The sequence below is a fragment of the Carya illinoinensis genome, chromosome 3 (assembly GCF_018687715.1).
Source record: "Carya illinoinensis cultivar Pawnee chromosome 3, C.illinoinensisPawnee_v1, whole genome shotgun sequence".
NCBI lineage: Eukaryota > Viridiplantae > Streptophyta > Magnoliopsida > Fagales > Juglandaceae > Carya > Carya illinoinensis.
In genome coordinates this window covers 18602300-18620336 of record NC_056754.1, presented here as the reverse complement: position 1 = coordinate 18620336, position 18037 = coordinate 18602300, and the positions used below count along the sequence as shown (strand labels likewise).

The following is an 18037-nucleotide window of genomic DNA, read 5'->3' as shown; positions in this document are numbered from 1 at the left end:
TTCATGTTATGTTATGTTCATGTTTACGTTATGTTTCAAGTTCACGTTTTTGTCATATTATATTCACGTACATGTTATTTTCAAGTTCACGCTCATGTTATGTTATGTTCACGTTCACATTATGTCTCAAGTTCACGTTTATGTAATGTTATGCTCAGGTTTATGTTAAGTTCAAGTTCATATTTATGTTATGTATGTTCACGTTCATACTATATTTCAAGTTCATGTTCATGTTATGTTGCTAGTGCATGTTATGTTTTAAATTCAAGTTCATGTCAAGTTCAGTTCACGTTTAAGTTCAGGTTATGTCAGTTATGTCATGCTATATGTCAAGTTATGTTATGCTTACTTACGACTTTAATTATGCATTCATGCTTTTACTGCTATGCATGCATCATTAACCTGTATGAGAGTTTCTTGTTAACTTACTGAGATTTGTAATCAAATCTCGTCGTGGTAGTCCCAACTACCATTCCTCCAAATGGTAGGCGATGTATCAGGATCTGAGCAGGAAGCAGACGTTAGTAGACTGAATGAGGTTGACTAGATATCGTAAACACGACGCAGATATTATAGCTTCCATAGTTAGTTTTTGGATAATATTCTAGCCTCGTTAGTCGAGTTACACGAGTTATTTAAGGAACTTTCTCAATAGTGTATTTTGATAATGTAAATATGGAGTCTGGTCTCCTTTGTTTTTCAGATTATAGTCTTCTGAGACTCATACTGAAATTGTGGATGTTTATTTTTGTTAAATATGCTTAGATTACTATTTAATTATTTGGGATATTATAAGTTTAGTACATAGTATTGTTAAAAAAAAAAATTATCCGCTGCGAATATTGTATAACGCTATATGTATGTTAGAAATATTGTATCTTATATGTCATGAATGAGGGCAGGTAATCTTGTGTTGCATGTCCCGACGCTTTAGATATCTATTAAATTCTAAGCAAAAATCTGGAGGCGTCATAATAGGTAACTATAATGATAGATTATTGAAAAATATAAGAGAAGTGTTACATTCATAATGAGATCATAAAAATTGACATATCTTCATATAATATGTTAAATTTACTTTATAATAAAATGTTATAATTTAATGTACCACCACATCAACGTGTATGTTTATTTTTACATAATTTCTTTATAACTAAAACATTCTTCAACTTAGAATAGCGGTTACATGATAATTTCGTAGAGCCATAAAAATATAATGCAAAGTATTATATAATATCTAACGATGTAGTTAAAAGCTAGAGAGAAATAGAATAATAATAAAATCTAGGGGTCTCAAAGAGAAGGTAATCATTTTTTTTTCTCTAGAGGAAGAAATAGGGTATTTATTATTATGATCTTTCTTCCTATAGTTTGTTTCTCTGTATTTTTGTTTTCCTTTAATTTGCCACAAGTCTTCAACATATGCAAATCTCATCTTTTTTAGTATATTTGTATAACAATGGTAAACATATCTTTTTTTCACAAACTTTTATCTTTTCATATTACATCCATTTTCTTAGACTATAATCGTGGTGACTAGATTCCAAATTTATTCTATTTTTTTGTTATTACTAAGAAAAGATGCACATGTAGGAATTAGAGGTTGTCTGTGACTCAGTATAGTGATATAGAATGAGATGGTTTTATATAAAAATTGAATAAAATATTATTAGAATATTAATTTTTAATAATAATATTATTATTTTAAGATTTAAAAAAGTTAAATTGAAATTTGAAAAATTTGAATTATTAATTATATTTTATATGAGAATTTAAAAAGATTATAATAATGAGATGAGATGAAATTGGTTGAAAGTATTTTTCAATTTAAACTTCCTCTTAAAATTCACAACTTAACATTTTCCTTTACTACTACAAAGGAAAGATATCCCATTTCTTTTTATAATGAATAAGCTATGTATATAATAACCAATTATTTATCATATTAATATTTAGAGTTTTGCTACATACAAGTAAAGTCGCGTATTAATCTGCATACCAATACTGATTCTTTTATACTTAAAAGTTAAATTAGCACTGTTCTCAATAAAATCTACTTTTTGACTAATCACAATAAATTAATACATATATTAATGCATAAGTATGTTTGCAACTAGACTTTTTCTAATATTTATCATCTTTAGCACAAGTGAAAAGTAATTGATGTTAATGCCACAAAATCTCTGTATACTAAATTTGAAAAGAATGGTTTGGATTTCAAATAAACTTATTGCTATAAGGGATCAATATTTCTAAAACTTATTTCTTAATTTCTAAAATAAAATAAAAACACGTAGATAATTTATGTCATTCAATATTTATTAAGTATTTCAATATCACCGACGGACTGGTAAGGAAGCAATAAATGCACTCATCTACAAATTGAAAACATACTCTACAATTTTACCTAAAAAATTGGTGAATATGCACTATTCTGTACAAAATAAAAGCTATCTTGATGGTTATCTTTCTAAGCAAATTAAATTGAGTAAAGGTGAGTGCGTTCCACTTTATTGTGAAATTTGTATTATTTTGAAAATGACGTGAAAAAAGAGAACTGTTATAGTCATAAAAAAATTATATAAAAGTAATAATATAAATTGACGTAATTTTATTTGATTCGTCAAGTTTATTTTATAATAAAATTAATTTTATAATCTAATAAATCACATGAAATCACGTCAGTATGTTAGATAGTTTTTATATAATTTCTCTATAACTAAAATATTTTTTGTTTAATATTATTCTAATTAAAAACAAATAGTGACGTAGCTAATATCATGAGTTGTCTTGCTCTGGGAGTACTACTAGTACGTGGCCATATGGTATAAGGTCTATAGTAGATCACCAACTACGCACGGTAGAAAATGTCACGCCTCAATCCATGGCCGAAAACGGGCTAAGAATTCATTGAGTAACGGACATTTTCATGATTTCTCCGTTTAAAAGTTATCCATTTTTGTTGGCCTTTGTCAAATATTTATTCATTGCACACTATAAAGTTGTCTAGGCGAAGCTCACACAAAAACCAAAGACATCACTTTAGAGAGGGAGAGGAAGAGGGAGAGGAAGAAAATGGCGACCCTTAGAGTACCAGAAGTGGTTCCTTCACCATCCGAGGACGCCGAGCAGCTACGAAAGGCTTTTGAAGGTTCTCAGTTCAATCGGACTTCATGTCCAATCCATGTGTTTGCTAGTGATTCTGATAGTGATTATCTCTGTGATTGTCGCTGTTGATCAGTTTTTCCTATTACCATATCGTCTTGATCATCTACATCTGATCTGCTTTCAAATCTTTCCTCTTTGCTGAATTCTGTTCTTGTTATATAATTGCTTTTAGTTTTCTAAATCCGATCCGGTAATGATCGTGATGCATTGTTTCTTTTTGGTCATCATCAAATTTTTGTTGGTCCGAAGAAGCTAGAAAGTAAATCAAACAGACGCGTCTAAGGAAGGAACCGTTCTTTATATCTGTTCTACATAGTTTGGATACGGCATTGTTTGCATCGGTTAGTTGTACAAGATGTATGATCGTGCCCTTGTCAACTTAGGGAATATTTTCTGGTTCACTCTAAATCTTTGAGTCAATAATTCTAATCTTTCCGATGATAAATTTCTCCTTGTTTAATTGTTCACTTAGTTAATGAAAGCAATTCCTCCATATCTTGGATAGATTTATAATAAGCTGTCCTGATAATATGTTGCAGGATGGGGAACCAATGAGGGCTTGATCATTTCCATCTTGGCTCATAGGAATGCAGCTCAGAGGAAGTTAATTAGGCAGGTCTATGCTGAAACTTATGGGGAAGATCTTCTGAAAGCACTAAACAAAGAACTTACTAGTGACTTTGAGGTCAGGTTTTGATGTGTCTTTCATCTGTTCAAATGATAATGTTATTTAAGCAGTCGTTTTATACAGCAGAATAAATGATCGTACCAAGAGAGGCTTGGCCTAGTTTCTATTGTACCCTTGAGTTGAGTAGAAGGGGAATTGTTAGGCTAACGCATTCTCTTGCTCATTTTCTTTGCATCAAGCAGAGGATTGTACTGCTATGGACTCTGGATCCTGCAGAGCGTGATGCTTTTTTGGCTAATGAAGCAACTAAGAGGCTGACTTCTAACAATTGGGTTCTCATGGAAATTGCTTGTACTAGGTCTTCTCATGACCTCTTTATGGTAAGGCAGGCATATCATGCTCGTTTTAAGAAATCTCTTGAAGAAGATGTTGCATATCATACATCTGGAGATTTTCGCAAGGTACATCCTTAAACCGTAGTCATCAGTAATTTAATTCAAGTTGCTGGACATTGAATCAGATTATGTATTATTCATTTTGTTCCCCTAATATAGTAGGCTTATCTCTGTATATCATGTGCATAGCGTCTTTATGCACCAGTTTTCTAGTTTAAAACTTGCACAAGAAAAATCTCACTGGACTAATGCATCTTTTGTAATGACCCCAAAAGATTTCAAACTACATTTGGACTTGTATGTCAGAAGTACTAGTCAATTTGAGCTCCTTGGAATTATTATAAAAGGGTACAACTTTTCCCTTCCAAGTAATGTGCAATCTCATTCACATCCCTCGTTTATTCTATACTGGGAGTATAATGTGGGCTTATAACCCACAGCTCCCAAGGTCAATACCATTTGTAATGACTCAATGGGAACTCAAATCACATCTGGGCTTATACTCTAGAAGGATTAGTCAAGGTTACAACTGGAATCCTTAAAAGGCTTAGAACTCATGCAAAATCTCTCACATAATGTTAATATATGTATAATGTGTTAATATATGGTATTAGAAGAATGTATTTAGGTGTTCTTATGTATACTTCCTGTGTACATGGGTTATACCTATTTCATTCAGATCAATAATATTTATCTCTTACTTATAAAAATATATATATATATATATATGTGTGTGTGTGTGTGTGTGTGTGTGTAATGTGTTGAGCACATAAGCATGCTGGCAGAAACTTTGTTATCAACCATGGAGACGGTATAGCTGCAAGTTATCACAAGGAGCTAAAAATTGTGATTATGTTACTTTTTTATACCCCTTTATTTCGCTTTGTTGGTATCATTTCTTCATTCCAACCTAAAAAATCCAGTATACAATATATGCATTGGCTGATAGATTACTTCTGCTTCCATCACAGCTTTTGGTTCCCCTTGTGAGTTCATTCCGATATGAGGGGGATGAAGTGAACATGATATTGGCAAAATCGGAGGCAAAGATACTTCATGAGAAGATCTCTGAGAAATCTTACAGTCATGAGGAGCTCATCAGAATTCTGACTACAAGAAGTAAGGCACAGCTGAATGCAACACTGAATCACTACAACAATGAGTTTGGAAATGTTATCACCAAGGTATTTAACATCTATTATATACATGTGCTATCACTAGGATGTGTCAAGTTTAAATGCAGTATTCTGATTTTAGTCTCCAAAGAATTGGAGACTAAAATCAGAATACTGCATTTAAACTTGACACATCCTAGTGATGTACATCTTTGGAGATAAAATTTTGAACTGTACTTTTCCGTTCTGACTACCTAGATGTGTGCTTGTAGACAACTTGTCCCCTACGGAACATTTTGTGATAATAAATAAAAATTTTGTCCCCTACGGAACAGAAAATTATAATTCATAAATAATAAATAAAACAAGCTTAAGTCGCTAATTGTGATAGCTTACAGAAAGACTCTAGACTCTAGAGATCGTTCAGGTCAGCGTACTATTAAACTTTTGAGTGAGTCTGACTTTTTGACTTTCAAAATTTTGGGTGATGGTTTCGTCTATAACTATTATAGGTAAGGTAAAAGTTGCGGGATAATTTAAATAAAGCAGAAGGATCAGGCTGGTGAAGATGCCAAATGCTAATCTGCTGCTATTCAAACTGATGATGGGCATCTATTTTGCAGGATTTGGAGGCTGATCCTGAAGATGAGTACCTGAAATTACTGAAAGCAGCAATTCAGTGCTTAACCTACTCAGCAAAATATTTTGAGGAGGTTCTAAGGCTGGGAATAAACAAGATGGGAACAGATGAATGGGCTCTTACAAGAGTGGTCGCCACGCGAGTGGAGGTTGACATGGAACGGATCAAAGAAGAATACTACAGGAGGAATAGCATTCCTCTGGATCGTGCAATTGCCAAAGACGCTTCTGGTGACTATGAGAAGATGCTTCTGGCATTGATTGGACATGTGGATGCATGAGGAATGGCTGCTGGTTCGAGTGAAAGCCTGAAATGAATGATGCTTCATTTCTTGCGATGAGAGTGTATTTGCTTTTAGTTGTGTTTTGTTATGTTCCCTGTGAATGTAGTTTGTGTTGCGTGCAATAAGTTGTCTTTGATTTGGATGCGTGACGAAATTTCGGACCCGAGCGATCTCTTGTTCTCTTACTAATTACTGGAGTTTTCGTGTGAACAAAACAAACTGGGATTTCTGTTTTATATGATGGTGTTTGTTTTCTCTTAATCCATTATGTTTCGATGATGAAATATTGATCTATTCATTATGTTTCTGTTTTATATTCCCTCGTCTCTCCTCGTGTTTTGAGGATATGTATGCCGTTGACTGACGAACCATAATATGCTTACTTATGTACTGAAGCCTGCTGGGGCATCAGAATGGATTGTCAACTATTGCTGTTTTTGGGTAATGATCTTTATCTTGGGATCTATGTTGTCGAGAAATGATATGCTCCCTAGCGACAAGTTGGGCAGTGCTCGGGAAGCTTGGACAAAATGACATAGTTTTTGTAACTCCGAGTGGCTCACATAATCACTCGCATGGCCCAAGCCGGTGCAGCTGACGTGTGGATAATGCTCATAAGTAACTGGCAATCTGGCATACAGGTTTAACAATACTACCGTGTGCATGATAGGATTATCTCATTCATGCTTTGAAATTACTTAACAATTAGCTAAGACATGGCACAATCTTGTTCATTATTGCAGTTAGCAAGCAAAGGAGTGAAAGTACGGCATACACATTAAAGTTCAAATAAAAATTTGCTTGAAGAGAAAAGTTACGAAAGAAATGAGAAGTTCGAATTAAAGTTATGGTTATGTATTACAATAACCTTATAATTTTAAAGTACTTATTTTGTGTGTAAATGAGGATATTTTAGCCAAAAATATGTTCTATTGAGATCACATGTGAATTGCTTTCTTATTAATGCCTTGGCTTCACATTATATTTTTAGTGAAACTAGACAGAGAAGTTATATTTTAAACTCATTTATTTACTAAACATTCAAAAATTTTGATTCAAAATTGTCATGAATTGTCTGATTCAACATGTTAAATTGCCCGATTCAATAAATTGGTCATTACTTATTCCGAATCCATTTCCCATTTTTTGAGCTTTGGTTTCAACACTGATGGGAAAAGTAAGGTTCCTAAATCATAAGTAAACAGATCGTTGAAACAACATAGATAACTGAAATTATCCGGCGATCCCATATTTATCTAGATGTTAAACCCTAACAATGTATTGACATAACGTCAGTATTCATTCATTCCAGAGCCTTCAATTAATAGTCCTAACAAGCATCCATGCAGCTAGCTTTATCCGTCAACCAAAAACTCACAAGGGATACGAAGAAGAAAGCACCATGTACGGATATCATTTAGGCCAAGGCAATGTTGCTCTCCCTGAGAGCTTATCCATTAAACCCCACCTAACAGACTCCAATAACTCATTGCCATGTGAGCCCACAAACTCAAAGAGATACACTTTAATACAGAAAAACATGGGAAAAGTTGTTCTACCCTTCTTCCTCTCTCCCTCTCTCCCTCCTCCAAACAAAAGAAAAGTTCTCCCCCCACCCCCGAGCCCTCCTCCATCTCTCTGTCTCTCCTCTTCGAAGTCCATCCACCGAGACCAGTTCAGGCCACCGAACGCCGCTGCCCACCGATTCTCTGCATACGGCGTGCAATGCCTCTCTCTCTCTCTCTCTCTCCTCCATGAAACCGACACCCATAAACAAGAACATGCAAGATACGCAAGATGGTGGGCGGAAAATGCCACCTTTGTTCAGAGAGTCGAAAGTGTTGGTCAAAGCTCCCAGTTGCTCCCCTTTCTGTACATCAATGCCTAAAACCTTGCCGAAAATGATCAAATGCTACATAATCCGAAGCCAAATCCTTTTTTTATCCACCCAATGCGATGCCCAGAGTGCAATTACCTAAATTAGCGAACGAGATGATTAAGAAAGGAAACGAATACCATTTACATCAACAAGGTTTTCTTTTTATTCTTTATCCACATAAGCTAGGATGATTTGAAATTTTGAATTCCCAAACAGTTATTTTCACACAAGTTCATGTTGCCGGTTTGGTCTGAATGGAGACAACCCGCACCACTTTATCATCCTCTGTGCGTAGAAACACATGAACATAGCCATATATAGTTTCCAAACTTTCATATCTTACAATAATTCACCAAATTTAAACAAGATACGAGCCTTAGAAATTACTAATTTCCTTCTGTACTAAAAAACAGAAGGGTTTGCTATCTCCCTCCCTCCTCCATGAACCGGTTTAGGATGGATCTTCTCCATCGGCGTGCGGCGGTTGGGACTTGTTTTCCGTTGAAGGGATGGTGTCCATTTGACTCTTATGTATCGGACTATCCTGCCCGAAGAGGGACTGTATATCTCTATGTACAAAATTCCAAGCAAATGTCGACACCAATCCCTTACATTTGTTATTGCATGTCAACTTCCACTGCGCCTAAAATTATAGGCTAAAACGCCTCCAAAGCAGCCGCTAGTGCAAAAACATCGTAATCTCGATAACTGCAACCACGACCATCTTTGCACCCACACCCACAATCGTCCCATTTCTTAGCCTTCCCATTGATATTTCTCCTTCTATCCTTTTCCGCCATTGCAGGAACTTGAACTTTCATCCCCACTTGCAGCTTAGGTAGCTCGACATCTTCAACAAGCACTTCTCCACTCGTGGGAATCATCGTGACCCAGTAGTACTTCTCCATTTCCATCTTTGGTGACTCGAAGACTTCTTTCCATGGAATCTCTCCCCTCCCCAAGAGTTTGGATCTAACGATTCTCCCAATAACAGGCACTTTGTTCCTCCACCGGAGCTCGAAAACCAAGTTTTCTTGCATTAGGTCTCCGATGGAGTCTTGGGAACCAACGCAATCCAACAATAAGGACTCGTTCCAAGAGAGGAAGGACCTGCAGGATATTTCTCGGCTGTTAAGCCGAATTCTTTTGTTGTTTCCTGCAGAAAGATAGCATCTAACAAAGAGGGTACCCGTGGACTTGAATTCCACGTGTTTTGCTTGAATGATACTTAATTTACAGCTAAGAGAAGAAAACTGCAGATCAGGAGCACCCATTTCATGAGATCAGAGAAAATGAATTGTTTGACGTTGGTGAAGAAACTAGTTATGTGTTGTGAGTTGGAGACTTCGGCCTTTGGGGGATGTATATATATAGTGTTTGCACATTGGAAGGAGCTGGGTGATCATAATCTTGGTTTTTTTTTTTTTGAGGATTTATATGTATGTCAATCTCAGCCTCAGGTGGCCAGCTAGATCGTTTTTGTACCACTTTGATCTTCATGCTTTATAACTTTATAAAAAAAGATGGAAGTGGATCCTATGAGATTGACTCAAAGATTGTCAAATTAAAATAGAGAAATCCCATTAAAATATGCCTCTTCAGAAACTTGAAGGGTTGGACTACAATCTCATGCTGCTCATGCATGCATGCCCCGCCCTCATCTCTCGCTGCCTTATAAACTGCCTCCATGTCATTATCATGATTAGCTCATCACCTACGTATTGAGATGATCACCTGAACTATCTCGTTTCAATGCTTTTATTTTTCTTTTGTCATGTTTTTAATTTAAAGTTCGGAGTATTTTAATGAAATGACATCCTGATGTTGCTAATACAATATGTATCTGGCAATTAGCGCAGTAAACATTAGTGGTATTATGTGATATAAATATTGTAGAATTGGAAAACAAATTAATCTGATACAAAATTATTAATACAAAATCATTACGTAGTGCCATAGTGGTAGTTATCCTTACATTCAAACATTCCTATATATACATATATTATGACCAAAAAAAAAAGAAGAAAAGGCAAGAAATTCCAGCAAAACATCTTGGTCATGACCTACGTACACACAGCTCATACGTGCATCCATTTTTTCTTCTCTAACAATTCATTTTCATTTTGTTAATTCGTCAACATGCAATACAGAAAGTTAATTTGAAGTGATGCTTTTTGTATACTTTATCGATCTTAGAAGAAATTAAATCTTAGTAATTCGTGTATAAGCATGACAAACTTATCCTAATACAATTAAACTCGATCTTAAATTAATGGTACTGCGCTATCCGTATGTTACGTATATGAAACTATTTAGGGCTGGTTTAGGAATACAGGACCTATTTTTAAATATTCTTAGATATTTTATTTCCAAATATCACTGATCAAACACAAAAATAATATTAAAAAAATAAAATTAAAATATTTTTTTGATTTTATAATATTTTTATTCAACATTTTCTCTCTCATTTCTCAAAACTCAATAAAAAAATCCTAATTACTCAAATTATTTTATAATTATTCACAACTATTTTGAGATATATTAAATATCCAAACGAACCCTTAATTATGTGGGAAATCTTTTTTTTTTTTCTAAAAAAGGCCGCAAAAACATGTTTGTGTATGTGTGTGTATAAAGCCTTTTATTATGGTTAACTATATATTCTATCCACTCTGTGATATTAGTGAACCTATAAGCATGAAATTTAATTAAATCGGTCAAATTATGCAATTTTAATTCCTATGCAATGTTCATGGATCGATTTGTGTACTATACATATATAAATATATATATATATATATATATATATATATATATATAAATATGTATAGTACACAAACCCACAAAAGTCCAACGAGTATTAATGATCTCTTCTTTAGATTTTCTTTATACATATGAATGTACTATGAAATGCCCATCATGCATTTAGTAAAATACTTCACCAGTACGTGTTTGGACAAATTTTGTCGAGCAGGCAAACAGAGTCTCCTTAATATCACCCTTCATCATCACCGTACCTCAAGTTGTGAAGAAAATCAGTCTTATACTACAAGTGGAAATGATAAATTGAGGAGATTTCGCATCTTAAAGGAAGTAGATTTGAGCTCCAAACCCAAACAAACTTACCAAGATCCTCAGAAGATCATGTCACTTTGGTTCTGTTTTTGTAATATACATTAATGAGTTGATATTAGTTTTTTACTTCCAAAATGTGTTAAAGTCCACTATAGAGAGAGAGAGAGAGAGAGAGAGAGAGAGAGAGAGAGAGAGAGAGAGAGAGAGAGAGAGAGAGAGAGAGAGAGAGAGAGAGAGAGAGATCCACACTAGTTATAAGAAAATAATAAAGTTGGAGATTGTGATCCAAAAGTTGATAAGAAAGTCATAGTTCTGGTGTCTGATACTTATTTTATCCCGCTAGTACTAATGCGTTGATATCTTTATATATATAAAGAGCCTATCAAACGGAAAATCTTGTTTTGACAGAAATGTTAAACAGAAGTTGTTGTTTTTAACGGAAATTATTAAAGCAGTTAAATACGTTCTCTCCTGCAAAAAGAATTGGCCGCAACCCTCTTTAGTAAAATCCCCTTCACGTAGTGCTGCAACCGCATCTCCTAGCCTACTGCATCTCCACACCGTGATAAGCCGCCTGCACAGAAATGCCGTCATCACCTGCTTAGAGAGTGAAGCTATCTCTGTTTTTGTCTACAAAAGCAGAGTAGTTTTTTTTTTTTTTTCTTGTTTCTGTTAAGCGACTTCTTGGCAAGTTGACCCACGTCACCAGGCCCAGCTTATTGCACCTATCCCATGGTGTTACTGTCTCTGATTTTCCTTCTTTGGGAGTCCCTATACTGTGATTCAGCCCAGCCTCCATTTTTCGTTGACCTCTGTTTCGTAAGCACCTGAAACTTTGTCCCTCAAGGAATGTCGGCTACAAGAAGAAGAATTTGCTTCTTTGAATTTTATCCGCGTACGTGTATTGTCTCAAGAATTGCACACAAATGGATCAAAGGAATGCGCTGATTCCCCTGAAGAAAAGGACAGTAAAACACTAAAGAAATGCATGGGTCAGAGGCCACCACCAACACTGCTCCTGCAGGACACTGAAGCACTAAGGAGATGCATGGGTCAGAGGCCACCACCAACACTGCTCCTGCAGGCAGCAATGGACACTAAGGACTGACACTCTAGGACTGATATAGAGTGTGCTGGTTGTACCTCATGAGGACTGTGTAGCAGAGTTAGTTATTTTTTGTATTTTTGTATAGATAGCAGATAATAGTTTTCCATTGTTTTCCAGCTATTAAAGCTGTATTGAGTCGTGTATATAAGACTAAGCAGAGGCATATGTAAAGGAAGAACTTTTTCAATCAATAAGAAAGAAAGTTTCTCTCATCTTCTCATTCCTCCTCATTTTGTTTCTGTTTATTTAATTCTTAACATGGTATCAGAGATATAGGCTCATCAACACCGCTGTAATTTCTTTTTCTTTCACTTATAACTCAGTTCTTCAACTCAGCTCTTAACAATGTCAGATGATGAAGCTCATGAACACACTCCTCTTCAAAACAATCCTTTTCTTCCATCACCCTTAGAGAACCCAAATAATCCTTTCTATATACACCACAGTGACAACTCCCACACTGTAGTCATTTCTCCACCCCTTTCAGGTCCTAATTACTTGTCATGGAAGAGATCATTCACTCTTACAATCTCAATCAAAAATAAACTTGAGTTTCTTGATGGCAAAATTCCAACTCCAGCACATGATGACCCTTTATACATCCCATGGATGCGCTGCAACAACATCATCCTATCTTGGATTCTCAACTCTATCACCAAGGAAATTGCCTCCAATATATTCTATATAAGTTCAGCAAAAACTGTATGGGATAAACTCAACACTCGGTTTTCTCAACCTGATTCAGTGAGAATTTACCAACTCCAGCAACAACTAGGCACTCTTGTGCAAGGTACACAATCTGTGAGTGAGTACTTCACTCATCTCAATGGTATTTGGGAAGAGCTCAACAACTATAGGCCACCACCATGTTGTTTATGTGGTCTCTGTACATGTAAAGCTCTCACTGCAGTTGGTGAAACTCAGCAAGCTGACTATGTCTTCAAGTTCCTCATGGGTCTCAATGAGTCCTATGAAAGCATTCGAGGACAAATCATTCTGATGAGCCCCATTCCCTCACTTGATAAAACTTTCTCTCTAATATTGCAAGAGGAAAGACAAAGACAAGCTCGAATCATGCTGCTTCCCTCTGCTGAATCCTCAGCCTTAGCAGTGTTTCAAAACACATCTTTCAAGAAGAAAGACAAACCAGATCTTACATGCAGTCATTGTGGGAAATCTGGCCATCTTCGAGACAAGTGTTATAGGTTGATTGGATTTCCTCCCAACTTCAAATTCACCAAACTCAAGCAGGGACAGTTTCACAACCACCCTCCTCACTCAGCCAACCAAGTGTTCTCCACAAACTAGGAAAAGGGATCTGTCACAATGCCTCAACTGTCTCTCACCCAGTCCCAAGTTCAAAAGTTGCTGGAATTAGTCAATGATCAAGCACAACAGTCAGCTCATACCTCCACAGAATCCATCTCAGCTCCTCAGTTGAATATGGCAGGTACATGCTCAAAATCTGCTATTTCCAACACTTCAATTTTTTCACAGCCCCATCAACACCATCTCTCTTCTCTATTACATCACAAGTCACACAGCCTAACACATACACAATGGATAATTGATACAGGGGCTACAGACCACATAGTCTGTTCCCCAACTATTCTAACCTCAATCACTTCAAACACTCATGCATATGTTCAATTGCCAAATGGATTTCGGGTTGCAGTCACACATATTGGAACAGTTCAACTCTCTAAGTCTATTACACTCACAGGGGTATTATGTGTTCCCTCATTCACTTTCAATCTGTTATCAGTGAGCAAACTCATCCTTAACCCTCTTCTTTGCCTCATTTTCATGGAAAATTTCTGTTTTATACAGGACCTTGCTTCATGGATGACGATTGGGCTAGCTAAAGTCCATCGTGGTCTATACCATCTGCTCACCAGCTCCATCACTTCTAACAATCTTCTCAAGCTTCCTCAAGATTTTTCCCTTTCCTCCAAAGATCATATTTGTAATGCCTTGAATAGGCAAGACCTTGATGTGTGGCACCTTAGGCTTGGTCATTTATCTAGTCAAAGAATGAACCTAATTCATTCTTCTTGCCCAGATGTAATTGGTCCTTCATCAAGCCACACTCATTGTACTGTTTGTTACATGGCTAAACAGAAGAGATTGAAATTCCATACAAGTGTCACTTCTACAACTTCTATTTTTGATCTCATTCATGTTGATATTTGGGGCCCATATTCTCAGCCTTCATTAAATGGACATCACTATTTTTTAACAATAGTTGATGACTATAGCCGTGCCACATGGACATACTTAATGAAATTCAAATCTGAAACAAAATCAATTTTACAAGCCTTCATTCTCATGATCAATACACAATTTGAATCAAAGGTAAAGCAAGTGAGAACTGATAATGGCCTTGAATTCAATATGTCTGAATTTTACAAGTCTCATGGAATAATCCACCAAACATCTTGTGTCTACACACCCCAACAAAATGGAGTGGTAGAAACAAAGCAACAACACATCCTAAATGTAGCTAGAGCACTTCTTCTTCAAGCAAATCTTCCAACAAAATTCTGGGGTGATGCTGTTTTGACAGCAGCACATTTAATAAATCGAATTCCTTCCCCACTTCTTGAAAACAAATCACCATACGAAGTGCTCTTCTCTTCCAAACCATCCTACACACACCTCAGAATCTTTGACTGTCTTTGCTTTGTATCCACACTCAAAAGGGATAGAACAAAACTTGATCCAAGGTCCAAAAAGTGTATCTTCATTGGATACCCTGTTGGGATCAAAGGATACAAACTTTATGATCTCACCACACATACCAGCCTTATATCTCGAGATGTCATCTTCATAGAATCTGAATTTCCATTTGCAAAAACAAATTCTGAACCTTCCTCTTCACTCCACTCAAATCTCACCTTACCACCAGCCTTTCCTGACCTCATTACCTACCCCTCACCCTCTCCTTCAAATGGGACTGAACCTCAATCCTCTCCTTCCACATCTCCTACACCTTCCAACATCACCACACCACCATCAACCCCTACCTCTCAAACTTCACTTCCTGACTCAAACAGCCCTGAATCTCCACCTCATTTGTCTCCTACCTCACCTCAACAGCTTAGAAGATCAGAAAGGGTTAAACATCAACCCTCATACCTACATGACTATCATTGCCAACTGGTCTCCTCCACCTCAAGTCCTTCCCTCTCTAATTTTTCCACTGCACACCCCTTACAAAACTCACTTTCCTACTCCCAATTGTCTCCATCTCACCAAAAATATGCCTTATCTCTTGCTCTCATTTCTGAACCAACAAATTATGAGGAAGCTGTTGTGCATGATCATTGGCATAATGCCATCAATGAAGAACTTGCTGCCCTGGAAGAAAATGGCACTTGGTCAGTCACTCCTCTTCCTGTTGGCAAGAAGGCCATAGGCTGCAAATATGTGTTCAAAGTGAAATTAAAGCCAGATGGCACTGTGGATAAACACAAGGCAAGACTAGTGGCAAAAGGATATACTCAACGAGAGGGCTTTGATTATCAAGAAACTTTCAGCCCTGTGGCAAAGATGTCAACTGTCAGGTTATTTCTTGCTCTTGCTTCAATTCATAATTGGCATTTAGAACAATTAGATGTTCATAATGCATTTCTACATGGTGATCTCGATGAAGAGATCTACATGGAATTGCCACCTGGGTTTCAGCTTAAGGGGGAGTCCAAATTTAAAGGGAAGAAATTGGTATGTAAGCTTCACAAATCATTGTATGGTTTGAAACAAGCATCAAGGCAATGGAATGGAAAGTTCACTGCCTCACTCCTTGCTGCTGGTTTTCATCAGTCAAAATCAGACTACTCTTTATTTACTAAAAGTGACAAGGATGGCTTCATTGCCCTCTTAGTCTATGTTGATGATATCATCTTGGGAAGTAATAGCTTACTTGCTATTAATTCTGTGAAATCCTATCTGAATGATCATTTTAAGATCAGAGACTTGGGAATACTTAAGTATTTCTTAGGATTAGAGGTTGCAAGGTCAAAGAATGGTATACATGTTTGCCAAAGGAAATATGCTTTAGAGATCATTGAAAGTGCTGGACTGCTTGGAAGTAAGGTTGTAAACACTCCAATGGAACCAAATCACAAGCTAACACATTCCTCAGGTGAATGCCTCTCGGATGTCACTAGATATCGAAGTTTGATAGGAAAATTGATCTATTTAAGCACCACAAGGCCTGACATTACATACTCTGTTGGTATTCTTAGTCAATTCATGGACAAGCCAACTCAAACTCATCTTCTCACAGCTCACAGGATACTTAAATATCTCAAAGGCTCGATTGGTCAAGGAATCTTCTTCTCTTCAAAATCTTCCTTGCATCTTAAGGGGTATAGTGACTCGGATTGGGCAGCTTGTCCTGAAACTAGAAGATCTATAATTGGTTTTTGCATATTCATTGGTGACTCTTTGATTAGTTGGAAATCAAAGAAACAAATGGTGGTGTCAAGGTCATCTGCTGAAGCTGAATATAGGGCTTTGGCACAAACAAGCTGTGAGATCATTTGGCTGAAAGTTCTATTGGAGGATTTCAACATTGAACATCCACAACCTGCCCTATTGTATTGTGACAACCAATCTGCAATACACCTCACCAAAAATCTCATATTCCATGAGAGAACAAAACATGTGGAATTAGACTGTCATTTCATTCAAGAGAAGGTACTAGCAGGTGTGATTAAGCCAGTTCATGTGTCTTCCAAATTTCAACTAGCAGACATACTTACTAAGGCCTTAACAGCACCACCCTTCTACCTACTATTGTCCAAGATGGGCATCCTTAACATATGTGCCCATCTTGAGGGGGAGTCTCAAGAATTGCACACAAATGGATCAAAGGAATGCGCTGATTCCCCTGAAGAAAAGGACAGTAAAGCACTAAAGAAATGCATGGGTCAGAGGCCACCACCAACACTGCTCCTGCAAGACACTGAAGTACTAAGGAGATGCATGGGTCAGAGGCCACCACCAACACTGCTCTTGCAGGCAGCAATGGACACTAAGGACTGACACTCTAGGACTGATATAGAGTGTGCTGGTTGTACCTCATGAGGACTGTGTAGCAGAGTTAGTTAGTTTTTGTATTTTTGTATAGATAGCAGATAATAGTTTTCCATTGTTTTCCAGCTATTAAAGCTGTATTGAGTCGTGTATATAAGACTAAGCAGAGGCATATGTAAAGGAAGAACTTTTTCAATCAATAAGAAAGAAAGTTTCTCTCATCTTCCCATTCCTCCTCATTTTGTTTCTGTTTATTTAATTCTTAACATACTGCTAGGGCATAGTTTTAAGTGACATTACAAGTTTTTCCTTTAGCATACAAGGTATTGCCAAGTGTGTTTTGAATAGTGTTTTCACATGTGCTAAATTTCTGGACTTACTTTAAACTGGCCTTATTTTTATTATGGACCTTGCTTTAAATCTCAAAGAATTAAGGGAGCTTTCAATCAAGTAGGCGAGCCATCCTCTATATTGGTCTTGGAAACCCTCTCCACAATCAAGGTTTGCAACTTTGCACTACTTCATTAATAAATTATATAACATGCAAATTATAATATAACATTATAATATTGATAAACCTACTTCATATTATAAATTTATACATGTGATTTAAAATTTCTATTCATTTTTTATATAAAACAAGAGAAATGTAAAGTAATTAAGTTTAAAACAAGAGAAATGTATTTACCAACTACATTTACGAATA

General features: G+C 36.3%; 3 protein-coding genes across 3 annotated transcripts; 2 read left to right on the top strand and 1 right to left on the bottom strand.

Moving 5' to 3' along the window:
* Positions 1-2880: 2880 nt before the first annotated feature.
* On the top strand, positions 2881-6490 carry LOC122303617 (annexin D2-like). Its single transcript, XM_043115463.1, has 5 exons — positions 2881-3151; positions 3708-3853; positions 4039-4257; positions 5163-5375; positions 5930-6490. Exons 1-5 carry the CDS (start codon positions 3076-3078, stop codon positions 6224-6226), a joined length of 951 nt encoding a protein of 316 aa, XP_042971397.1. The 5' UTR covers positions 2881-3075; the 3' UTR covers positions 6227-6490.
* A 2274-nt stretch (positions 6491-8764) lies between these two features.
* Positions 8765-9382, bottom strand: LOC122304579. Its single transcript, XM_043116841.1, has one exon. The coding sequence runs from the start codon at positions 9380-9382 to the stop codon at positions 8765-8767; it is 618 nt and encodes a 205-aa protein (XP_042972775.1).
* A 3254-nt stretch (positions 9383-12636) lies between these two features.
* On the top strand, positions 12637-13599 carry LOC122304578. The gene has a single exon (XM_043116840.1). The coding sequence runs from the start codon at positions 12637-12639 to the stop codon at positions 13597-13599; it is 963 nt and encodes a 320-aa protein (XP_042972774.1).
* Positions 13600-18037: the final 4438 nt, after the last annotated feature.